Below are 25,075 nucleotides of genomic sequence, written 5' to 3'. Positions count from 1 at the left end.
GGGGGCGTGGCGTCAGTAGAGGGCTACGTGCAATAGGTCACTCTGCAGTGGCTGCCACCTTACAGACAAAACTGAAGATCTTAAAAACAATCGCCCCGGACTCTCCCCGGACCTCGTCGCTGACAGGGAAATTCTATTGTAAACTTGCTTTGACAGTCACTTGGAATTACGCTAATAAAACTGAGACCGACCCGAGGAAAGTAGACGTTGCTTTAAGGAGACAAAGGCATGCACATTGCCAACGACGGATTTGTCGAGAGTTTTTAATATTAGGTGAGCCCTGCAGTCCATTGTCCCTGTTTTTGATGTGGCATTTCACGTGCTGCTTTGTATCGCCTTAACTTCAGACAAAGTGGAACCCTGTAATGAAAATACCGAATTTAGAAGTTCAGCAGAGATTGCAGCTGTTGAATGGCAAAACAATATATATCTTCTGAGAACCCCATGCTATGTGCTGATATATTGTGTGCAGCAATTATTTTTCCTTGACAGGGTAGATATCGATTAAGCGCATCTAAATTATGTACGATAATGGATAGCAAACTGTCCAGCGACACGTCCTGCTTTAAAAAGTAGCTACACTTTAGGGTTGTCAGCAATAACAACAGTTCCTCATCCCTGCTGTGTTGTTTTGCATGTGTGCAGGACTCCACGCACCCACGCGACTGATCAACATGGATGGAGATTTGATGTTCAGGATGGAGGAGGTGAGCAACACCGTGCCACCTTTACGACAGGGTCAGCGGAGCCAGCGGGCGACGTCCGTCAGCGATGAAGACCTCAGTGATGAAGAAGACGAGTACTACCCTATGTGTCCCATCACGGAAGACCTTGTCACCCCAGCCAAGGATATCTGTGACTACCTGCAAAACCTGCTTCAAAACGGAACACCCTCAAACTCCCAGCCCAAAAACTCTTTCACCTACCTGGTAAGTTTAGCCGTTGGAATCTCATCCCCACTGTCGGTTGCATAACTACTGATTGATATCCGTGAGGCGGATGTAGTCGCGGAATCCATACATTGATTCCGAAACGCATATAATCCGATATAAACACGGAAAACGCAGATATGTATATCACATTGAAAGAAAAATTGTGAGCAAAGAGTGGTATTAGATAGTTTATCTATCGAAGTGAATTCTGCACGTTAGGCAATGGGTAAATCAGTTTTGTTGCTAGTGGGGGGTTCCTCCATCCTGAACATCAGATCTTCTGTCTGAGTTGGAGCAAACCAAGTGAGGTATTAAACCACACACACAAGCTGGATGCTATGTAGGCAGATCCTGCACGGTGAAACTCATAAAAATATTAGAACTAACGTTATCTTTTCACTCATGTGTAATGGCAAAAACATTAAATAGTTGAACCATGATATTCGAAAACGTTAAAGATAAGCTAAAAATGACAACTTTTTCCGGATTTCTGAGTGCTAATTTGAGCCCTGGAATAGTATACAGACCGTCAAGTTCTACAAGTTTTATTCTTCTATGTTTTGTTATTGTTATGTCATTTGATACGCGGTAGCCCTTCAACAACCGTAAGTTCTTTCTTAGCGAGTGCAGATGGCAGTGTCATCTGCAGCGAGAACTACGTCTGACCATATAAGGAAGATACTTGAATGTGGGGAGCGTTTATGTGTCTATATGCTGTGGGTGTGTCGTTGTATGTATGCGAGCGGTAGAGAAAGAGGGAGTGACCGAACTCCATTAACAAACAGGAAGTACCAGCCAGCCGTTCTCAACTGGCATGATGATGTCACATGTAAACATGGAACCCTTCTCTAGTATGCCAAGCAGCTGTAAGAAGGAGACCCAGTGCAGCTCCTTGCAGTACCAGATAGAAAACAGACTCGCATAACATCTTTTCTACCCAGGAAGCAAATTAGGATCAAATGAAGACGTATATCATGTCATAGAGTAGTACAGACTGTTCCTGGACTCGTGACCGCTAAAATACTGTAGAACAAGCCCCTTCTGATCCTTGATGTTCTACTGTACTGTCTATTATGCACTATTTGTATGTTTCTTTGGATAAAAGTGTCAGCTAAAAGACAAAAGTAAGTAAGTGAAGTGTGTAATGAAAGCCATTCCCCCACATTGGAGCACTGTCATCAGAACTGGACCCTCATGGTTTCATGGCGATTTTAAAAACGGTGCGTTTCTTTACCTCTTCACATAGAATGAACCAGAAACAAAACCAGCCACAGTAACGAGCGACAGTGCACGGGTAGGTCACGGTACAACTTCCTCTCTCCTAATGACATTTTAATCTTTTCTTTAAATCTCTTTCCTTCCTTTACCCCTGGTATGCGTTTCACCTCCTGAGGACTAAAGCAGTCATCTATTTTCCTTCCACCACTTCTCATCCCTGCTTGTCATCCCTGTGAAGTCTACTCTGGCTAAACTGACCAACACTTTGCATGCTCTCAAGACGATCAGATAGTTCAGGCAGGGAACGTGTCGTGTGATTTGTTGTACTCTGGACATATTGTTATTGGTCTCTAGGAAGGATTAGGTGTTTCTGCCATTTAACGACAAGGTGTTTCTCATCATGGGTGCATAGTGTTTCTCATCTGTAGGTGCAGGGTGTTTCTCATCTGTAGGTGCAGGGTGTTTCTCATCTGTAGGTGCAGGGTGTTTCTCATCTGTAGGTGCAGGATGTTTCTGGCATTCAGGAGTTGACGTCCAGAGGAGCTTGCACTCTCGCTGGTTGCCGGGGCTGACATGCGCGGCAACACGTACTCCCCCAAAACAGACCTGACCTTCTGTCTGGTAAACAAGCCAGCCCCAAATACCTTCTGCTAATTTTACCCCTGCCTCCCCCCTCCCATACCCCTGCCCCCCCCTCCCATACCCCTGCCCCCTACCACTTAATACCTCCCCCCCTGCTACCACCCCACCCTCACCCCTGCCACCCCACAAACTCTCCACCCCTGCTGCTGCCCCCACCCCATTTAAGACCCCACACGTCCGGCCGCGTCATGGTTCTCTGCGGGGGGAGGGTCTGCAGACCAGGCTGGGTTTAGGGTTGCCAACACAAGTCTGCGTCACTCTAACTACCCTGGGTTGCTGCTTCTGAGAAAAACTCCAAAGTATATCGAGTCCTGTACTGTCAGGAGTTATCAAATTCAGCCGGCCTCACCTAGTTAATGATTTATATGATTGTCAAACAGAAGATGTTTTGGAGCACTTCCAAATTGGACAGACCAGAGTAGGGATGGGCATAATTAATCGACGATCGATTATCGATCATTAAGAATTTAGTCGATAACATTATTTGTTCATCGATAAAACTAATGCGTGTTCTGTTGCGTAGTGTGAGTCTTGAAGGATTGCAATGGATTTCGTTATGTGGCAGCAATTAGCTAAACATTTTACCAAATGAAGCCAATGTTTGGAAAAAAACGCCACAGGCCTACTCAATTACCGGCGAGTTTCCATGTAGCTACTTCAAAAGTAAATATGAAGAGGTCACGGCGAAGTGTAGCGTGAGACCATATTGACTAAAAAATTCCTTTGTTCAATGCCAACACTGCAAAGCTGAGTATAAATACAACTCCTCCACGACTCAAATGATGTACCACTTGAAGAACGTACATCCGACCCTGGTTAGTGGCGGTGCATCCTGCTCTTGGTGCTAGCACGGAGGAGCTACGATGCACAACGAGCAGAGAAAATTACCCAACGGATCTGTAAGTCCATCGAGATGGATATGCTACCCTTAAGTATTGTTGAGGGCGAAGGTTTTTATGAAGCTTTGTTAATTAGCCGGAAAAAAACGAGGGTCAGTTGTGTTTGAACACAGGCTTCTAGCTGTCGGCTCCGCTTCTAGGAGTTACAGAAATAGTTGTTTTTCTTGTAATACCTAGTAGGGGTCCCATTATCGTCCACCTAGTTCTCGACTCTCGTTAGCAATGTTACCAAAATGTTGTTATACTACAAATTAAAAACGTTAGGCCTATGTCACAGCATTATACTTTAATATATAGATACACACCTATATTATGACATTCCGGTATTGAAATCCAATCCGGATATGCCTAGAAATGTTACTTTCCTGATTTTAGCAGTTAGCCAGGGGGTCCCATTATCGTCCACCCAACCACTTTCAATGGAGAATTGTCAGTTTGACGCTGCGGAAGGCAGGTGCTACACACACGGTTTGAGAGCGTATTTACACACTCAAATCTCGAAGTAAGAAGCTGTAATTTGGTGTGCAGCATAATAAGATGTGTACATATCAATGAGTTACTTTCTTTCGTTGCTGCTGCATATTTTCTTTAAGAAATTAACGGAAGAAACGGTTGTGGACGATAATGGGGCCCCGAACGTTGGAGATTTAGAGTGGACGATAATAGGGCCCTTTACACTACAGATCTCAATGCGGAAACACGCTGTTTTTTCTATTTTCACTGCATTTTAATATAGCCTATAAATTGTGAATTTTAATATAAAAATGTTAATGATTAATCGAAAATCGATCGTTAATTCTCCCGACGATCGATTAAGACAATTTAGTCGAATGCCCATCCCTAGACCAGAGAAGACTTCCTGATTCTCACTTTCATTGGAAAATAAAGCATACTGTATATATGTCCTGTTGGTTTCCATGTGTTTTTGCTTAATCACTTCATGCTTCATTCACACCTTCACAACCCTGTCTTTCCCTTCACTGCCTACCTTTCCACCTGTTAGATAATCTCCTTATCTGGAAACTCTCTCCGCATATTTAATGTTGTCTGATGTTGACCTGTAGACGTTGTTGGCACCACTCCCTAATCATGGGCAGACTGTATCCTTGAGGGATTTATTATATATATTTTTATATATACAGGAGTGGTATGTCCTAGTGGTAGAGAATGTTGGCTGCAGATCAAGAGCTTGGTTTGGATAGAAGCGTCCGCTGATTGAATGCATTATTATTGTTATTATTCTTTGTGCTGTAGGCCACATGGAAGCATGCCATAGCCAAGGCCAAGGCCATGCCAGACCCCTGGGCGGAGTTCCACCTGGAGGAGGTGAAGACCGAACCCTGCATTCGTTACAGGTACCTATCATCACATGACACACACATAGCCGATCACATGACACACACCTGGCCAATCACATGATACCAGTAGGTCAGTCATATCATGTACCTAGTAGTAAGAATTACAGATGTACTCTAAATCCGAAGAGCTATACTGAGCTGTCGACTAATGTGACTGCCCTTCTTCTAGTTGTACAGTACATACTGATATGCTGTCGGACTCTCCCAGATTAGGTTTCATTGTGGACGGCGTTCATGCCTCTAGGTGGAGACTACACATACATATCTATACACACACATATACAGTATATTAATAACAGTCCGTGTGCAGCCAAACTCTCAGGGGGTCTGTTTTCTCCAGGCAGGAGAACAGACAGTTCAGCAGTGTGTCCACTCCTCCAGAGCACAGTCACTCTAGAAGGGGCGGTCTCGTACAAAACTAGTGGAATGTAGACCTGGCCAGAGGCAGTCCAGACAGGAAGATAGGAGAGGGGGGGGGGGGGGGGGGGGGGGGGGCGCCAGTGCTCTGAGGTCTCTGCAAATATTTGTCCTAACCATAAAGCCTGCTGTTAAAGTGTGTGTGTGTGTGTGTGTGTGTGTTTTTCTGTGTCATTTCACACAATTGCACAACTTTCTATTTTTTCTATTTCATTATGGACCAAAGTGCTAAACTTTTCATCCTTAAATCGGCTCTTAGTTTTTCCTTCTACTCTGACAAACAGTATTCACTCTTCTCTACACCACTAACTTATTCACCAAACCTAATAAGGACTCCCTGACCCAGGATGTAACCACATACTGTACATGACTGTTTTACTTCCTTTTGTCTGGGTGGAACAAGACCACAGACTGTAGTTCTCTTTGTGAACGAGAGGTTGACCTGCTGTCTCCCTGGCAACAGCACTGTGTTCTCTGTCCCAGCCCCACCTGCGGGGCAGCAGAGGGCTGACCTACATGAGTACTAGACACAGGACAGTGTCATAGTATCAGATACAGAGATATGTGAATGAGATCAAAGAAAAATACATTATTATATTCACTTCAGAAGTGAGTCCAACCAAAGCTGAGTTTAGGATCCTTATAAGATGTAGTTATGTGCTTTATACTCTCTGCGCGGAGGTGAATCTGTGTTTACGATGTGTCGCTAAGTGATTGTTCTTCCTGTGTTCAGGTTGTTAAGCGATTGTTCTTCCTGTGTTCAGGTTGCTAAGTGATTGTTCTTCCTGTGTTCAGGTTGCTAAGCGATTGTTCTTCCTGTGTTCAGGTTGCTAAGTGATTGTTCTTCCTGTGTTCAGGTTGCTAAGCGATTGTTCTTACTGTGTTCAGGTTGCTAAGTGATTGTTCTTCCTGTGTTCAGGTTGTTAAGCGATTGTTCTTCCTGTGTTCAGGTTGCTAAGTGATTGTTCTTCCTGTGTTCAGGTTGCTAAGCGATTGTTCTTCCTGTGTTCATGTTGCTAAGTGATTGTTCTTCCTGTGTTCAGGTTGCTAAGTGATTGTTCTTCCTGTGTTCATGTTGCTAAGTGATTGTTCTTCCTGTGTTCAGGTACAGTGCTGTGAAGGGGGAGTGGGCTCAAGACCAGGTACACATCAAGATGGCTGCTCAGGTACGACCCCTCACACCCTCACACCCTAAGACGTGTTCTGTCTCGTGGTTCTGATGGTTCTGATGGTTCAGTCTCGTGTTTCTGATGGTTCTGATGGTTCTGTCGCGTGGTTCTGTCTCATGGTTCTGATGGTTCTGTCTTGTGTTTCTGATGTTTCTGATGGTTCTGTCTTGTGGTTCTGATGGTTCTGTCTCGTGGTTCTAATGGTTCTGATGGTTCTGGCTCCGTCAGATTGTGGTCTCTGTCGCTAACTGACGTTTTATTGTGTTCTTCTCTTCTCACAGCCCTTTGGTCAAGGAGCTATGAGGGAATGCTTCCGAACGTGAGTCCCCCCCCCCTCTCTTTCCTCTGTCGAGCTTCCTGTCCTCAAGGTTCTTCTCTGTGGAACTTTATTGTCTTGATGAAAAAGAAAATAAAGACAAAAAGACTGCTGATTTGGCAATCAAGTCAGAACTGTTCTAAACCTCTCAAAGAGGAGTTGGTTGAACTGTGTTTTCTTGCTCAGAGCGGCTGCGACCAGATGGAAAAATCTTCTTCCTATTATGGGATGTTCGTTTTCTTATCTGTGAGAAAACTTAGAACTTGGGGGCATACGTTCATGCTTAGTTTTATAAAAAGAACATTCCTCTCGTACAAAGCTGGAAAATAAAAGTTTAAAAATGGAACATGAACTATATATAAAACTTCTTTCATGAACAATAATGCAAAACCTCAACTACACAAACAACCCCCGCAGTGACCTTCTGATGACCATGTGAGATCCATAACACATGAGATTTGAGTTTCACAACCAGAAGACTGTCTGCTAGTCCAATAAATGCGCTTGCTAAATCCTGCTGGAGTTTCTCTAAAGCTCATGTGATTGTTCTTTTGTGTGTGTGTGGTTTGTAAGGGCTCGATTCTGACTAGTAAATACTTTTCCTGGACTCTGTCCACCAAAATACTCTTGAAGTACGAACTATCGATCCTAGAACTTTGGCTTTTCTTTCTATATGCGGTATTTGTACCTCACTTTTCATCTTCTAACTGAATCAAATGTAAATGTTTTCCAGGAAGAAGCTGTCCAACTTCTCCCACAGCAGCAACTGGAAGTCTGCGTCCAACTACGTGGCGAAGCGCTACATGCTGCCGGTCGACAGAGACGTTTACTTTGAGGACGTTCGGCTGCAGATGGAAGCCAAGCTCTGGGGGGAGGAGTATAACCGACACCGCCCGCCCAAGCAGGTACAGAGTGAGGGGTGGAGGAGGGAGGGGTGGAGTGGTTTATGCTGGATGGATGGGATGGATAAGCAGGTAGATGGATGAATGGATTGACGAATCAACTTATTGCTTGATGGACGGAGTGATTATGGATGGATGGAGTGATTATGGATGGATGGAGTGATTATGGATAGATGGAGTGATTATGGATAGATGGATGGCCAGAGGATGTATTCATGCTGTATGGACAGACAGACTCATAGAAGGACACATAAACAGACAGAGGGAGGAACTTCCTGTCCTCATGCAGACTACTCCCCAAAGCAGCCAGCTGCAGGATGGTTCTTGTCTCCACGTGCCCACTTCTGTTCTTCCTCCCAGGTGGACATCATGCAGATGTGTGTGGTGGAGATGACGGAGCGACCAGGCCGCCCTTTGTTCCACCTGGAGCATTACATCGAGGGAAAGTACATCAAGTACAACTCCAACTCTGGCTTCGTCCGGGACGACAACATCAGACTCACCCCTCAGGTGACCTCCCTCCCTCCCTTTTCCTCTCTCTCTCCTGCCCTCTCTCTCTCTCTATCTCTCTCCTCTCTTCCTCTCTCTCTGAACTGTTATTAAAGGATGGGTTTGGAGGATGTTATGATATTTACTACTCTCCTTAACTGACCTCCACCTCTCCGCTCTCTCTCTCTCTCTCTCTCTCTCTCTCTCTCCCTCTTGTCTTCCTCTAGGCATTCAGTCATTTCTCGTTTGAGCGTTCGGGTCACCAGCTGATCGTGGTGGACATCCAGGGTGTGGGAGACCTCTACACAGACCCCCAGATCCACACAGAGAAGGGAACCGACTTTGGAGATGGAAACCTGGGTAAGCCCTGGTGGAGAGGCAGGCTTAGAGGCAGGGAATTCCAGTATTTTCCTTTTTGTCTTATCTGCTCTGGTCTACTCTACTCTTATCTGCTCTGCTCTCTCTTATCTGCTCTTGTATATTATTCTTAAGAATATCCCTTGTGGGGATCAGAACAAGTTCAGTTAAGGTTAGGCTTATCCGCCAGCTTGAGGATTTACCACTACGTTTATACTGATAGAAATACTCACTGTGTGTGTGTGTGTGTGTTTGTGTGTGACTCAGGTATCCGTGGCATGGCGCTGTTCTTCCACTCTCACCTGTGTAACAAGATCTGCAAGAGCATGGGCCTCACACCCTTTGACCTGGCCCCGGCAGAGAAGACCCAGCTGGACTTCACCAACAAGCTTCTGGTGAGGCCGGCACCTACCGGGGTAGAGCCTCCAGGGCAGAGCCTCCAGGGCAGAGCCTCAAGGGCCCCCAGGGCCTCCAGAGCCTCCAGGGCCGAGCTTCCAGGGCAGAGCCTCCAGGGCAGAGCCTCCAGGGCAGAGCCTCCAGGGCAGAGCCTCAAGGGCCTCCAGAGCCAAGGCCTCCAGGGGAACACCAACACAACAGCACAAGACTCACTTTGTATCCGCATTCTAGTAACTCTTTGCTAAATGTTCGTCTTATCCCCTCATCTCATCCATTGTCTCCTTTTTTGCTCCTCCTTTTCTCCCCCTCCCCCCTCCAGAAGACTGCCCAGACAGTGCTGAGGGGCTGTGAGGAGCCGTGTGGCTCCCCCCGTGTCCGCACCCTCTCCTGCGGCCAGGCCCCGCCCCTGCTGTCCCGCCTGTCGGAGACGTCCTCCATGGACGAGGACGTGGACTCGGTGCCCTGCTCCCCCCTCCCCCTATATGGCTCTGTGGGGAGGTCTCCCATGGGTGAGCACAGGGGCTAACGCAGTCCTAACACGCTGCTGGGGGTGGTTCAGACACATGCACACACGCCAAACTCACACCTAGGTCAATGTAAGGTTTTTCTGTCCACAGGTTTGTTCTTCATGAACGAGATGAACGATCATCACAGCCCGGAACACAAGGTGAGCCAGGCCTCAGGCCTGCCCATTAGGATACCAGCTGCCCGTGTCACGACCCCACAACATGAACATGCGTGTGTCTGATGTCACGGCTCCTTGCATGTCCCCAGGACCCGGAAAACGGCGGAGACAGCGGCTGCCCCAGTGAGAGGAGGAGCGAAGGGGACCCCAACGACCACGTGGACGGGGTACAGACCTCCACCCCTCCCTTCAGCTTTAGACCTACTGTATATCTAGACTGATACCCCATGATGATCCATACCCAAACTATATCTAGAGGACGACCTGAACGCCTTCCCCAGAGTCGCGACAGCGCTTTTTCGCCAAATAAAAAAAACGATAATATGGACACAGACATAATACTCTTGTTTGAGCAGCAAAGTAACACTCTTGTTTGACTAACAGAATATGAGCTTGTATCCGGTGTCAACCTGCTGTCTGTCACCTTGTAGGCCCGCCCCCGCTATGGCCGGCCCTTCTCAGAGTCCGACGAAGACAGTGTTAGACGGGTAGGTAAATGTGCACCACAACCAACTTCATCAGAATGTAATAAACCATCCTTCACCCCTCTGTGCTTCCTTCATCATCCCTCCCTCCTGTAGCTGTTTTCCCCCTAATGCAGACTCACCTCTACATAACTGCTACTTCCCATTTTCTCTCCTAGAGAATGGTGCTAGCAGGAAGCAGAGTTTCTCCTAACTGTCCCTCTAATCCAGACACGCCAGATAATAACTCGGTGATTCCCCCCCTCCCCTCCTTCCCCCTCCCCTCCCCAGCATGACTGCTCCTGATCCATGCTTCTGCTGCTGCTGTGACACACACACACACACACACACACTGAGGACGCTACAACATGCTTGCAGCGGAAAGTGCAACCAAACTCTCACAATCTCCTCCGTTCAATCACATTAACCACTCCATTAAATTACATCTCTCTCTCCATTCAATTACATCTTCCTCTCCATTCAGTCATCCTTGTACTGAAATCAGCTCTAATGAACCTGGTCAGACTGGTTGACTGTAGGCCTATGTGTCTAATGGTACAGGAACTGGTGCTGCTGTAAACTAGTGCTAATGCTAATGCTACCGTTACTGGTACTGCTAATGCTACGTGCACTGCAGTAGCTTATGCTACTGTTACTGGTACTGCTAATGCTACCGCTGTTGCATTAGCATGTTGTGCTTGTGGTGGTTGTTATTGCTGCTGCTGTCGGTGCTGTGGTGCTGCATGGTTGTGGTAGGTGTTACCGTTGAGTCCCGGCGTTGTCCTGACTGTGTTGTTGTGTTCAGCTGACGGAGGAGAAGTGGAACTTCTACCACTCGGCCAGAGCTCACGTCCACCGCCCGTCCTGCGTTGCCGTGGAGATGGAGAGACTCAACTCCCTTCTGCTGGACAAGAAGATCGGCCAGTCCATCCTGGGGAAGGTGAGGGAGGGGGGAGGGTGAGGGAAGGGAGGAGGGGGGAGGGTGAGGGAAGGGAGGAGGGGGGAGGGTGAGGGAAGGGAGGAGGGGGGAGGGTGAGGGAAGGGAGGAGGGGGGAGGGTGAGGGGGGGGGGGGGGGTGAGAATGAGGGTGAGGGGGGAAGTGAGGAGATGCCGGCACACAGGAAGTGTATGAACACTGGATGAGCCTGACTCTGCCTCTCTGCCTCTACACTGGAGAAGCCTGACTCTGTCTCTCTGCCTCTACACACTGGAGGAGCCTGACTCTGTCTCTCTGCCTCTACACACTGGAGGAGCCTGACTCTGTCTCTCTGCCTCTACACACTGGAGGAGCCTGACTCTGTCTCTCTGCCTCTACACACTGGAGCAGCCTGACTCTGTCTCTCTGCCTCTACACACTGGAGGAGCCTGACTCTGTCTCTCTGCCTCTACACACTGGAGCAGCCTGACTCTGTCTCTCTGCCTCTACACACTGGAGGAGCCTGCCTCTGTCTCTCTGCCTCTACACTCTGGAGGAGCCTGACTCTGTCTCTCTGCCTCTACATCCCTCTCCCCTGCCCTCCCAGGTGCACCTAGCGATGGTGCGCTACCACGAGGGGGGCCGCTTCTGCCAGAAGGAGGAGGCGTGGGACCAGAACTCTGCTATGTACCACCTGGAGAGGGCTGCCATGTGTGGGGAGCTGGAGGCCATCGTGGCCCTGGGACAGTGCTACCTGCAGCTGCCTCACCACATCCTGTCAGACATCCAGCTGGAAGTGAGTGTGTGTCTGCGGAGAGGAGCTGGTACACTATATGGTATCTACTGTGGTCTGACCTGTGTGCCTTCCCCAGGACACCCCGGGGAACCGCAAGAAGGGCTTCATGTACCTGCTCCGGGCAGCCGAAGCTGGGGACAGGCAGTGCATGATCCTGGTGGGCCAGGCCTTCGACACGGGCACCAACCTCCCATCAGAAAGGTCTGTCACACACACACACCCAGGCCCACCACAGACACACACACACCCAGGCCCACCACAGACACACCCCCCCCTCCCCGCTCACACACACACCCCAGGCACCAACCCCTCAGACACGCTGAGATGTGGTCATCTTACACTGTGCCTAGTAAACGCCGGCCATTCCTTGACCTCCTGAACACCGTTCAGCACCCTCCACTTCTGATCCCAGATCTGCTGCTGGGCCTTCTCCATGCACTCTCTGGATGACCGTCTGACCTCAGGCAAATGAGATGAAACCCTAAACCTTGCTTCCTCAGGAGTCTGAGCTGGCGGGAGGCGGTGCACTGGTACGGCTGTGCCCTGAACATGACCGACTACGACGAGGGGGGGGAGTACGACGGCATGCAGGACAAGCCCCGCTACCTGCTGCTGGCCCGGGAGGCTGAGATGTACCTGGAGGGGGGCCACGGCCTGGACCCTGACCCCCAGAGGGCAGGTGAGGAGGGGGGAGGAGGGGGAGGGGAGGGTGGCCACGGCCTGGAACCTGACCCCCAGAGGGCAGGTGAGGAGGGGGGAGGAGGGGGAGAGGAGGGGGGCCACGGCTTGGACCCTGACCCCCAGAGGGCAGGTGAGGAGGGGGGAGGAGGGGGAGAGGTGGGGGGCCACGGCCTGGACCCTGACCCCCAGAGGGCAGGTGAGGAAGGGGGAAGGAGAGGGGGAGGAGGGGAGGGGGGCCACGGCCTGGACCCTGACCCCCAGAGGGCAGGTGAGGAGGGGGGAGGAGGGGAGGGGGGCCACGGCCTGGACCCTGACCCCCAGAGGGCAGGTGAGGAAGGGGGAGGGAGAGGGGGAGGAGGGGGGCCACGGCCTGGACCCTGACCCCCAGAGGGTAGGTGAGGAAGGGGGAGGGAGAGGGGGAGGAGGGGGGCCACGGCCTGGACCCTGACCCCCAGAGGGTAGGTGAGGAAGGGGGAGGGAGAGGGGGAGGAGGGGAGGGGGGCCACGGCCTGGACCCTGACCCTCAGAGGGTAGGTGAGGAGGAGGGAGGGAGAGGGGGAGGAGGGGAGGGGGTAGCTCTTCATCCTGTAGTTCTGGAATTTCCTGCAGGATGGGTTGAAGGGAACTTGAATTGTATTTCTGATACTTCTACACCTCCCTCACCATCTCACTCCCTGCCCTCCAGGTGAACTGTTTACGGAGGCTGCAGAAGCAGCTATGGAGGCCATAAAGGGCCGACTGGCCAACCAGTACTACATGAAGGCTGAGGAGGCATGGTCTCTGATTGAGGAGGGGGACTAGGAGAGAGGCCAACCTAACTCCTCTCATGGCTCCGGTGGGTGGAGGCCCATCTGATGGCTACTGCTCCAGTCAGTTTATATTATTATTTATATAACAACAGAACAAAACTACGGCTGGAAAAAATGGACAGCCAGGCCGATGTTTGAAATGCCTCAGTCCTGAAATGTTTACAATTTATTAAAAAAAACTGTTGGTGTGATTTCTGTGCTGGTGTGGCTGTGTGACCTCTTCCAGTGTGTTGTCATGGTAATGAGACTGTCCTGCTCTACAGCTGAACTCTGTAAGGACAGCTGCTCTGGTTCTTATCCATGTCAAACTGTGTTCCTGTGTCTTCCTCTTCCATGCTGTGTCAGGGTTTTCCTAACTACTTTGTCCTGTTGCCCTGTAAATATCCGGTGGGGTGGGGGAGGGGCTGGACAAAAAAAACGTTTGAACTTTTAGTTGTACTTGTGTGGATGGAATAGATACTTTGATGTGGGGCTACAAAAGTGAATAAAATTATATTACTATCTTGTCTCGCTCATATTCAATAATTATAGGTGCGTTGCTAACACTAGAGTTTAGGAGTGACCTTTGGATGCAGCTCGGTAAAACCTACGGATGGACTATATTAATAACGGTTAATAATTTGTTGGCATCACTCGCTTTACGTTTAATGTACCGAGGGGGATTGAGGAACCAAACTCTTTGTAATTTGCTTTCTACAGCGTTCTGTCACGTGGGGCTCACGTGCCCATGTTTTGACAATTTAACTCTGGTCGTGACCCTATAGGAATCCTAAAGGGAGCCTATAAGTCCCTATAGGGTAGACTGGAATGGTAAAGGGCGTTGCGGGACAAAGAAACAGAACCGACAAAACCAGGTGATATGGCTATAACGTGACAGTAGAAAACATATCCGGTCCGGAGATTTTGTTCCGCCCATCTGATCGATTATTGGTGAATCAAAAGAAACGCCTATCTATAATTGTCATAGCCGGTCATTCTAGTATTCTGTGTGTAATATAAAAACTATTTGATGTTGTGTCTTGTGTTTTGCACATAACCCCTTTCTTGACACTACAAAACGGGGTTCTCCAACTATAGTTGGACAAAATAGGGAAACCCTGGCCTGCAGTTTTATTCTGAGCCAGCACTCGCCGAATAAACACCGCGTGTCTGTGTTTTTAGTAAACACCCAATAAGATTTATCAGGAATAAACTAATCTGTTTACTATGGCTTGGCCCCTTGACAAATGCTAGACTGTTACAATACATGAAAAAAAAAAAAAAAAAGAATGCATGAAAGTTTGTATGTTAAAAAGAATGCATGAAAGTTTGTAGTATGAAAATGTTTAATAAATGTATTTTGCATTTTATTCAATTCTGTTGAATGATTGCTGAGGAGGGCTGAGAAGACGAAACAAAACAAAACAGCAGATTCCAAGAACCTGAAACACGTTTTACAAACTTAAAAATAAATATTATGAATTCGAATAATTTCAAACATAACGTAGGCCTATTATGCGTAGTATTTACACATACATAATCAACATGCAGGTGCCCCTCCGGCAACAACAAACAACATATTTATGGAACTCCATAAATCTTATCCCGACTTACATATTGGATCCACATATCGATTAATGTGTACATTGTTGAATATCCTCTTTATATAGACAACATCCTAGCCTAATAGCTACGGTAGCGTGGCCGAGCGGTCTAAGGCGCTGGATTAAGGCTCCAGTCTCTCCGGAGGCGTGGGTTCAAATCCCACCGCTGCCAAGATTTTTTGCAAAGTCTTCGTGATGACGAAACTAGTAAATAGCCATTCGTATTTACATGAAAAAGAACACGAGAAAGTTAAACGTTTAAAGCTACATTTACATGTATTCATTTTTAGCAGACGCTTTTAACAGACGGATGATATATCATTCAGTGAAATGTGAAAACTAAAACAATGAGGAAGACAGATGAGAGGTAGAAGCAAAAAATATTAGTTTTGTCGCTATCGCCATCTGCCGAATAGGGAGAAAAGTATCGAGCATGTTCGCTTTGCATTGTGGGTATGCAAACAGCAGCTCCTCCCCACGTGTCTGAGAAGCAATCAGGATGCAACATGGCAACTAGCTAGCTACACTAGACTTGAACTGTCTCCCTGGGCTTCTCTAGCTCGTCCCCCACTAAATAGTTGTTGTTTTTCTCCCCCAATGCCAATGGAATAAACTCTAGTTTACGCTGAAGTGTGCGGGTAAGACATGCTGATTCCACAGATCAATCTGAAGCGGTTAGAATAACCGGGGCCTAGAAACATACTCAGTTGGGGTCGTCAATATGTAGCTAACTTGGCTACCTAGAAGTTCAATAGTTCACGTGAGCTATCGTTATGTTAGTAATTTGTTAGCCTATTTGCCAACCTTCACCGGCTAACCTTGTTTATACCGTATGCCTGTTTGCATATTGTAGTTATTCCACGGGTGTTTCTGTGGTTCGTCTAGTGCTGTGTCACTCAGAGAATGCATAGCTAGTATTATTAAAATGTCAAATTACCTTGCGGTGTCTTTCTAAGCATAATGTTTGTACCACTAGTGCTACACACTGGAGGTATAGGTGACCATGTATATATGGTCATATATGGTGACCACGATGAGATGCCAAAAAGTGGTCTAATGTCAATGCTAGCTAGCAGACACAGAGCTATCTTGTTTATAGGTAGCAACCCATTTATAGTTTTGATTTACACGTCCCTACGTCTACTACACGTTGGTATGGATACAGTATTCTGTAATGATATCCAGCTCCAAACTGTGATTATTGTGCTAGTTATGACCGCCATACAACTACAAGCTACCAATAATATCACAATTTTTAACGTGTTAATGTTTTGTAACATATATCGCTATTTAGTATGCTCAAACTAGCTTGTTCGCATAGCTATGCATTATGGTGATGACTGGGAAGCTGGTTAAACTGACAGAATTCGGATCAAGCAGTCGACACTTGTGTTATATTAAAGCACAGTTCTTGAAGCTGTTGTAGATACGATTACATTAAAACTACCATGTCACTATAATGACCCTCATCGGCGTTGGAGAGTTATAGTTATCGCTTTGACTCGTACTGCACACATTGCATCAGACAACAGTCGTTTGTCATTTAACCATGGACCCGGGGAAGGATATTTTAGATTTTTGGATATCTGTACCATATTGAAATGACGTTTTAGTTTGCGATTCTGTGATTCTAGGTGTCCTGAGGTCTACTGCTGCCCTCCTGCCGACGTCTGCCTCCTCACTATGGCCAGCGGGGAGGACGATGACCCGATCATACAAGAGGTGAGGGACATTCCCCCGATTAGAGCCAACCCAGAAGTACATTTAAGAAAGCTAATGTTCGCCTACCCCAGCCATGTGAACTATGGGAGCATATATCGTGATACTGCGCTAGTTCTCAGATCTCAAAAACAAACATGAGATTGTAAGGAGGTACCCGACGAAACTAGTTGGACTGAAAATGTGTCAGACATTCATTCAGTTCACGAGGTCATTCAGTTCACGAGGAAGGCTGGCCAAAAATGAGAGGGATGGAAAGAAGTGATTGTCATGACACAGAGAAGATGTGATCAGTTTGTATACTTCAAGTCGTGGCTATTTGTTTTTTTAACTCTTTCCTGGGCTCTATTTATCTCTTGACTCTCTCTCCCCCCTCAATCCCTCTTTATCTCCCTATTTCTCTCCTTACCTCTCTCTCTCTGACTCTCTCTTTCTGATTCACTGACTCACTCTCATTGTTTGTAGATCGACGTTTACCTGGCCAAAAGCCTTGCAGATAAACTCTACCTGTTTCAGGTAAGGCTTACGCCCCCACCCACCTTCCAAAAGGAATCAAAACGTAGTAAAAAGACATTTAATCTGAATCCTCTTCCTAGTATCCCGTCCGGCCCTCCTCTATGACATACGATGACGTCACTCACCTGTCTGCTAAGATCAAACCCAAGCAGCAGAAGGTAAGACTGTCTTCCCACGGTCTCCCCCCCACGGTCTCTCCCCCACGGTCTCTCCCCCACTGCCCAACACTCATGAATACCTCTGCAGTTCCCAGCAGGGTACAGAGATTAGTAAAGCATTTAGAAAGCACAGCAGCTTGTTTTTTCAGTAACTGCTTTTAATGGCGTTCCAAATGTGACCTGTGCAGGTTGAGTTGGACATGACCATCAACACATCGAGCCCCAACTACTGTCGCAGCAAGGGGGAGCAGATCGCCCTCAACGTGGATGGGACTAACTACGAGGAGACCAATACCTACCCTGGGTAAGTCTACATCCAGTAGCAGAGCTTTCCTTTGCTAGTTAGCTGGTTATCCAACATGGTTAAATGACGTCCATCGGGGATCTTGTTCTCACAATGATATCTTGTCGTCTGCCGTGCAGGAAGATGATGGACAAGCAGATGTTCACGTCGATCCAGGCCACCACCAACACGTCGCGCTACGCCGCTGCTGTCTTCCGCAAAGGTAGCCTGGGGTCATGTGACTCAGACAGGAAGTGCTGGCCGGTTGTCTGCTGTTTAGACCAGTCTTGTCTACTACATGTTTTTGTTCATTTAGCGTCTGAAGATGTCGCTGTCACTCTCTGATGATGTCACTGGCGCTTTTGTACGATGTCACCAGGGGAGCTGCACATCACGCCTCTGCAGGGAATCCTCCAGATGAGGCCCAGCTTCAGCTACCTGGACAAGGCTGACAGCAAGCACAGGGAGAGGGAGGCGGCCAACGAAGGTGAGGGGGAGGGAGGGAGGGGAGAGGGAGGGAGGGTGCTTGATGTGCAAATGATGCAGAGTAATGGAACTCACACCTTAACATCATGGAACCTTGAATGGAAGAACATGGAACCCTGGAGATGATAGTTTGAGAACAGCTGTGATGTTCTTTCCTGTTTTTCCTCAGGTGGAGACTCTTCTCAGGATGAAGCAGAGGAAGATGTCAAGGCCGTCACTGTGAGATACCTTTACAACCATCACTCCCTCAAACTCACCCCCCCCTCACACTCTCACTCGCTCACACTCCTCCCCCTCCCTCTCTCCCCCCCTCCCTCTCCCTCTCTCCCCCCCCTCTCTCCCCCCCTCTCTCCCCCTCCCTCTCCCCCCCCTCCCTCTCCCCCTCCCTCTCCCCCTCCCTCTCTCTCCCCCCCCCCTCTCTCCTCCCTCTCCCCCCCCCCCCTCTCTCCTCCCTCTCCCCCTCCCTCTCCCCCTCCCTCTCTCCCCTCCCTCTCTCCCCCCCCTCCCCCTCTCTCCCCCCCCTCCCTCTCCCCCTCCCTCTCCCCCTCCCTCTCCCCCCCCCCCTCTCTCCCCCCCCTCCCTCTCCCCCTCCCTCTCCCCCCCCCTCTCTCCCCCTCCCTCTCTCCCCCAGGTGAGGTTTTCTCGTCCTGAGTCGGAGCAGGCCCGCCAGCGGAGGATCCAGTCTTATGAGTTCCTCCAGAAGAAGCAGGCAGAGGAACCATGGGTGCACCTGCACTACCACGGCGTCACGGTAGGGGGCGCCCCTCACCCTTGCTCTGCTTGGTACCATGTGTTCAGTTAGCTTTCATACAAAGAGACATACACGGGGGGATTCGATCCTTCAACCTTTTGATCTGCAGTTAAAATAGTGGGCGATCTCTCTCTCTCCTGGGAGAAAGAATCGGACAGGCATGGATGGCGAGAGCCAAGATTTTAATCTGTGTGTGTGTGTATTCAGGACGGGCGATCAGATCATGAAAGACAGTATCTGTACTGTCAGTCCATGGGAGGTGCCGAAAACACAGAACTTGTTAAAACATCCAAGTAAGTCCGCCCACACAGAGTCCTAACGTGTCCATGTGGTCGGCTCTGCCTGCACTCCTCCTGTGTTTAATACAACTGTTGTTCTCCCTGGTCTGCTCTCTCTCAGGGAATACCTGGCCATGCTCATGCCCCCCCTGGCAGAGGAGAAGATGTGAGTCTACCTTCCTCTGATTGGTTAAGATTTCGTAAAATGTGTGTTTTGTTATTTTTAAACAATTGGATGTGTATATATATACTTTATCTCTCTCTCTCTCTCTCTCTCTCTCCCCCCCCCCCCCCCCCCCCCCCCCCCCCCAGAGTGAAGCCGGTAGGCCCCAGTAACGTCCTGTCCATGGCTCAGCTGCGGACCCTCCCTCTGGGCGACCAGGTCAAGACGCTCATGAAGAACGGTACGCCTGAACATCATCCAGGACCCACACAGACATTTACTCTTACCAGTTTGTTTACGACTTGTTACATTTTGTTTTACTCACCTCTTCCCTCCTCTCTCCCCCTCTTCCCTCATCCTTCCTCTCTCCCCCTCTTCCCTCATCCCTCCTCTCTCCCCCTCTTCCCTCTCTCCCCCTCATCCCTCCTCTCTCCCCCTCTTCCCTCCTCTCCCCCTCATCCTTTCTCGCCTGTAGTCAAGGTGATGCCGTTTGCCAACCTGATGGGTCTCCTGGCGTCTGGGACGGACTCGGTCGCAGTGATGCGCTGCATCCAGCAGGTGGCGCTGTTGGTGCAGGGTAACTGGGTGGTGAAGAGGTGAGGCCACAGAGGACCTTATGGCTGTTTGATGGAAAGGCTGGTGTTCTGTGAGGCTGTGGTACCATTCCTGCTGCAAGTTTAGAACAGCAGGTGTCTAACTAACTCCCTGTCCCGTGTCCTTCTAAAGACTAGCAGAATGCTAACCCCTGTCCTGCTTCTCTCAGTGACGTGCTGTACCCCAAGACCAGCTGCAGCCCTCACAGTGGGGTTCCTGCCGAGGTCCTCTGTCGAGGCCGAGACTTTGTGGTGAGGACAAGACACAGCTTCTGACATTTCATCCTTGTGTGTCTTAAAGCCTTGTGGGACAATTTAGGAATTGTTGATGGTGTTTCTGAGTGAGGTGTGTGTGATGGTGTTTCTGGGTGAGGTGTGGCGGTCTGTCCTGTGTTTCTGAGGTGGGGGATGGTGTGTGACGTTCTGAAGAGTGTGTGATGTTCTTTCTTTGGTGTGTGACACTGTGTGTGATGGTGTTTGACGGTGTTTCTGTGTCCTTGACAGATGTGGCGGTTCACCCAGGAACGCTCGCTGATGAGGAAAGAGGTCGCTGCCATCGTCAAGGTAAGGGGCACAATCTGAGTCTCAGGTCAGCGCTCCAGTCAGAGGGGCTTCCTGAACACTTTCTGTCTCCTCTGCCGACTAGCTCCCTCCAGAGGATGTGAAGGAGTTCCTGGAACATATGGCCGTGCCCAGGGTGAACCGTGGCTGGGAGTTCCTGTTGCCTCTGGACAGCCTCTTCATCAGAAACCACCCGGACGTGGTCCATCGGCAGAACATGCTGTGGATGGGCATCCAGAGCAAGTAGGGATCTTGCTCTTTCTCACTCACTCACTCACTCACTCACTCACTCACTCACTCACTCACTCACTCACTCACTCTGTCTCGACGGTCTCAAGTGTTCAATGACCGGATGTGTGTGTTGTCGTGTGCAGGTTGGAGAAGGTCTTCAGCTTCAGTAAAGACGACTTTGCATCTAAGAACCCTCCTCAGCCAGGTAGGCGTCGTCCCGCTCCAACATCGAGAGCTTCCGCGACACTATGCGGCTCGTCCTCCTAACCGTAACCTCTATGTTGCAGAAGCCGTGCACGTGAGCGGGGAGCAGCGCCTCAAGGCCGCCCAGGAGCGTGCACGTGAGCAGCAGGCGTCCATGCAGCGGGACGCCGCCGCCCACCGGCAGGGAGGCGGGGTCTCGGGGGGAACAGGAAACAGCATTCGGGTCAAGGAGGAACCCGTCAGCGACGTGGAAGACGAGTCCATGGACACGTCTTCCTCCTCCGCCGTCCCTAACGGCTCCGTTAACGGTCACCAAGGGGGACCGTCCTCTGGCTCGCCCTCCCAGGAGCTGCGGGACTTTGTGTACAGCACCTTCCGGAAGCATCTGGTGCTGACGCTGAGCGAGCTGAAGAGGCTGTTTAACCTCCACCTGGCCTCGCTGCCACCTGGGCACTGCCTCTTCCACTCCATCTCTGACCGCCTCCTGCAGGACGCCATCCTGCTCAGCCACTGCAAGCAGATCCTGGTGCCGGTCAGTACCCGCTACAGGAGGAGTTTGATTGGCTGTTGTTGATTTAGTGGGAGCTGTGGTCATGTGTGTTTGTGATGGTGCGTCTTACGGTTTTCAGTCTATTAGTTCACAGACTTGCTGTGATTCCCTGTCTAGATGCTGTGTGTGTGTCTTTACAACCAGGCGACGTTGTGGTCGGATAAAGAGTCCTGACGACGATGATGTAATGACAGTCGTGAGATTACCCAGAGACCTCATCAGCTTTGTGTCTTGGTTGTGGTGCTACAGTGTTCTGAGTTTGTACGGCCTTGGGGTCCATTGTGTTCACAAGTGGCCGTTCCCCCGCAGAGTCCAGGATCCTGTCTTGACCTGGATCAGGCCTAATCCCATCCCTGTCCTGGTGATGGGATTAGAGCTAGTCCCATCCCTGTCCTGGTGATGGGATTAGAGCTGGGCTGGAGGGCTGCAGGGCTGGAGGGCAGGGCGGGGCCCAGGAGGCCAGCATCCCCTCGTCCCTCCTCACAGAACAGCTATTATTGGCTACAGACACAAAGCCCATTATTACTCAACAAGGGGTTCATCTCTGTTAAGAAGACAGAATGCAAACAGGCTTACTGTCGGCCCAGATGCTATCCTGTGTGTGTGGGGGTTAATACAGGACTGACCCGGTGATAATTGTTGGAGGAAATTAGCCTTCTACTTGCAGCTGTTGAGGCGTGTGTGACAGTGTGCGTATAACAGTCAGGGCTCGCAACTTGTTTCCTCACTGTCCCAGTACCGTCTTGAAGTGCAAAATGAACCGTCCCCAAAAAATATGTTCGAAAAATATTGTCAAAAGAAACTTTAGAAAGGTTTAAAAAATATTAGCAATTTTTCTTCTAAATAGGTTTGCATTATTAAGTACTTCATGAGGACTCTACTGTACTCTTGTGCTCTGCTGTACTCTTTCAGGCTTCTCTGTTCTCCTCTCCTCCTCTCTCCTCTCCTTTCACTGTGTGGGGAAAAAAGCTAGCTAGCTCGGTATTAGTCAAAGTCTGAAGTGTCCGTTGAGGCGATCTCCTGTCTGTGAAGGCCTGTGTCGATCCCTAATGCCCCTGACCCCGCCCTGCTCTGACCCTGCTCTGACCCTGCCCTACTCCTGCTCTGACCCTGCCCTACTCCTGCTCTGACCCTGCCCTGCTCCTGCTCTGACCCTGCTCTGCCCCTGCTCTGACCCTGCTCTGCCCCTGCTCTGACCCTGCCCTACTCCTGCTCTGACCCTGCCCTGCTCCTGCTCTGACCCTGCTCTGCCCCTGCTCTGACCCTGCCCTACTCCTGCTCTTACCCTGCCCTACTCCTGCTCTGCCCCTGTCCTACTCCTGCTCTGCCCCTGCTCTGACCCTGCTCTGCCCCTGCTCTGACCCTGCTCTGACCCTGCTCTACTCCTGCTCTGAACCTGCTCTGACCCTGCTCTGCCCCTGCTCTGACCCTGCTCTGCCCCTGCCCTACTCCTGCTCTGACCCTGCTCTGACCCTGCTCTGTCTCCTGCTCCTCCAGTTCCCAGCCCAGAGCACAGCGGCTGCAGATGAGCAGAAGGTGTTTGCTGTGTGGGAGACGGGAGAGACCTTCGACAAGGTGGGAGAACCTTCACAGAACCTCTGTTCTCTCCGTCTTCACACACAGTTCCTTTCTCCCGGTCTCAGGACCCTTCAGAACCCCCTCCTGTGTAACGTTGTCTTGGTCTTGTTTCCCCCAGCACCGGCAGGTTCTCTATGAGGTCTTCATGAAGAACTACAGGGTCCGGAGGAACATCATACAGAACAAGCTCACACAGGAACTGGGAGACGCCGTCACCAAGACCGATGTGGACCGGCTGCTGAAGGTGAGGCCTCGGAACCAGAAGGTTCTACTGTTGGATCTAGAATCCGGCAGATAAGACGGCTGTTCTAGAATCTAAAACTAGAACTTGACAGGCCTTCTAAGATGAACTTAGTATCTAGCAGCAAGGCAGCTTGTGTTGCCCCTTGACCTGACCCGTGTTCTCCTGGTTCTGGTCCGGTTCTTCTCCCCAGGAGTGCTGTGTGAGCGCCGGAGGGATGTGGTACCTCAAAGGAACCACCCAGTCAGGACACTGATTGGTTGACAGCCATCTGCGCCCACCATCAACCATTCAGGCTCCTCCCCCAGAGCCCAGTGGGAGGGCTCTGCACGGGGAAGCGGAACAGCCAGACAAAACAATCCAATCGTAGCCCCTGGCTTCCATGGAGGGGGATTGGAGGACATGAGGTGTCAGTCATCTGCTCTGCTCAGAACATAATGCCCTTTGTTGACTGAAGTAGTTCTGAGCGTGGTCCTTTCAGAGGCGGACTAAGTGGACAGGAACACCTGACACGAACAGGCATGATGACATCACAGGCGTGATGACATTACAGGTTAGGAGCAAAGGAGGGAACAGATGAGAAAAGAATGCTGAAATAAAATGCCTCTGTAAAACTGTAGCCAAAGCTGTCACATGTTCTTTAGTTTTTTTAAATATTTTTTGGGGGTGGGAGAATTGGACTGTGATTCAATGTTTTGAATTAGGTGCATTTCAGTGGTTTAAAAAGTCCTAGCCTATTTCTGAATGTTTACACCTTTTGCAGAGTGAGTGAAGTTTGGAGTGTTAAGAAATGCTAGAAAATAGTTAAGGAAAATACTGTATTTGCAACAACCTCCATGTTAATATTTGAATAATATTAAAAGAGGAAGGGGGAATTCATGTGTAGGTTCCAGATGTTGGCAATGTTCCCCTGACCCTGACCTGTTCAGTGTCCACAGGTCTACAAGGACAGTGTGAGTCTAAAGCAGTATTAGGAACTTCCCTTGCAGCAAAGCCATGCAGAACCACCAGCTCTGGTTCTCCTACTAGTTGTGGTCCCTGTTGGGTCTGGGCCTGGGTAGAACCACCACACAGGGCTGCTGCTGTGCGTCTGAAGCTGCTGATGCAGCTTGAAAGCTGGCTGCTCTCTGGCGCTCTGCTACGGTTGTGGCCCTCAATCTAAGTGCCTCCCTCCATGTGGAGATGAATCTCCACCACCTGTGCGTTGAAGAAAATGACTAGCTGGCCATAGAATAACTCAGAAATAATACTAGCAGCGACCCTGTGCCGACTGCAGTGCTACGGTTAGTGTTTATTTATGATGATTCAAGGTTTCCTGCAGAACATTTGAGTTAAGGTGGTAGGGTGGGGTTTGCAGTCAGACCGGGGGGGCAGGCGAGTGTTGCTTATGTGGCCGCCTTAACTGCATAGTGCTGTGGGAAACCCTGTGACACATCTCTGCTAGTTCATCAGGACTTGCACAACAAGTGCCATGGTCTTTAAAGCATTCCACATCTTTCTGGCTTTTGAAGAACTTTGTTTTTTTTTTTTCCAATCCCTGCAAACCCAAACCAGACTGAACAATACATCACTTTTTTGTGTTCCATTTCTATGTTGGATTGCTTAATAAACATTGCAATAACTGGAATTGTTTTATTGTAATCTTTTCAGATGACTTGAAGCTGTTTTCAGAAGCCGGTCCCCTCTCTCCTTAGTCCCTCATATTCTCCCTTCCTGCACGCCCATGTTCAAGTT

At 49.5% G+C, this 25,075-nt stretch overlaps 2 protein-coding genes and 1 non-coding gene across 5 annotated transcripts; all 3 read left to right on the top strand.

The window, feature by feature from the left end:
* The first annotated feature begins 29 nt into the window (after positions 1–29).
* eef2k (eukaryotic elongation factor 2 kinase) lies at positions 30–13,949 on the top strand. 3 transcript variants are annotated; one of them, XM_047050770.1, is made up of 20 exons: positions 31–273; positions 646–929; positions 2,179–2,226; positions 4,946–5,046; positions 6,572–6,632; positions 6,917–6,954; positions 7,685–7,856; positions 8,214–8,363; positions 8,570–8,702; positions 8,967–9,094; positions 9,415–9,604; positions 9,713–9,762; positions 9,870–9,947; positions 10,212–10,268; positions 10,424–10,495; positions 11,050–11,184; positions 11,768–11,956; positions 12,033–12,157; positions 12,457–12,635; positions 13,323–13,949. In XM_047050770.1, exons 2-20 carry the CDS (start codon positions 675–677, stop codon positions 13,436–13,438), a joined length of 2,277 nt encoding a protein of 758 aa, XP_046906726.1. In that variant the 5' UTR covers positions 31–273; positions 646–674; the 3' UTR covers positions 13,439–13,949. The 3 variants fall into 3 exon arrangements, with proteins under 3 accessions (XP_046906728.1, XP_046906726.1, XP_046906729.1); XM_047050772.1 differs by lacking the exon at positions 2,179–2,226 and having other exon boundaries at positions 30–273; XM_047050773.1 differs by lacking the exon at positions 10,424–10,495 and having other exon boundaries at positions 32–273.
* Positions 13,950–15,119: 1,170 nt separating this feature from the next.
* On the top strand, positions 15,120–15,201 carry trnal-aag. Its single transcript has one exon. It is a non-coding gene; the product is annotated as a tRNA-Leu (tRNA).
* A 305-nt stretch (positions 15,202–15,506) lies between these two features.
* polr3e (polymerase (RNA) III (DNA directed) polypeptide E) lies at positions 15,507–24,968 on the top strand. Its single transcript, XM_047050795.1, has 21 exons — positions 15,507–15,667; positions 16,664–16,751; positions 17,214–17,264; positions 17,345–17,422; positions 17,611–17,726; positions 17,846–17,928; positions 18,085–18,192; positions 18,361–18,410; positions 18,823–18,942; positions 19,150–19,235; positions 19,342–19,386; positions 19,533–19,624; positions 19,859–19,979; positions 20,147–20,228; positions 20,481–20,540; positions 20,623–20,780; positions 20,912–20,973; positions 21,056–21,504; positions 23,020–23,097; positions 23,219–23,344; positions 23,535–24,968. Exons 2-21 carry the CDS (start codon positions 16,713–16,715, stop codon positions 23,595–23,597), a joined length of 2,067 nt encoding a protein of 688 aa, XP_046906751.1. The 5' UTR covers positions 15,507–15,667; positions 16,664–16,712; the 3' UTR covers positions 23,598–24,968.
* Positions 24,969–25,075: the final 107 nt, after the last annotated feature.

Source organism: Hypomesus transpacificus, unplaced genomic scaffold (genome assembly GCF_021917145.1).
Source record: "Hypomesus transpacificus isolate Combined female unplaced genomic scaffold, fHypTra1 scaffold_127, whole genome shotgun sequence".
NCBI lineage: Eukaryota > Metazoa > Chordata > Actinopteri > Osmeriformes > Osmeridae > Hypomesus > Hypomesus transpacificus.
The sequence above is the reverse complement of the archived record's forward strand: the minus strand, read 5'-3'. Positions and strand labels throughout refer to the sequence as shown.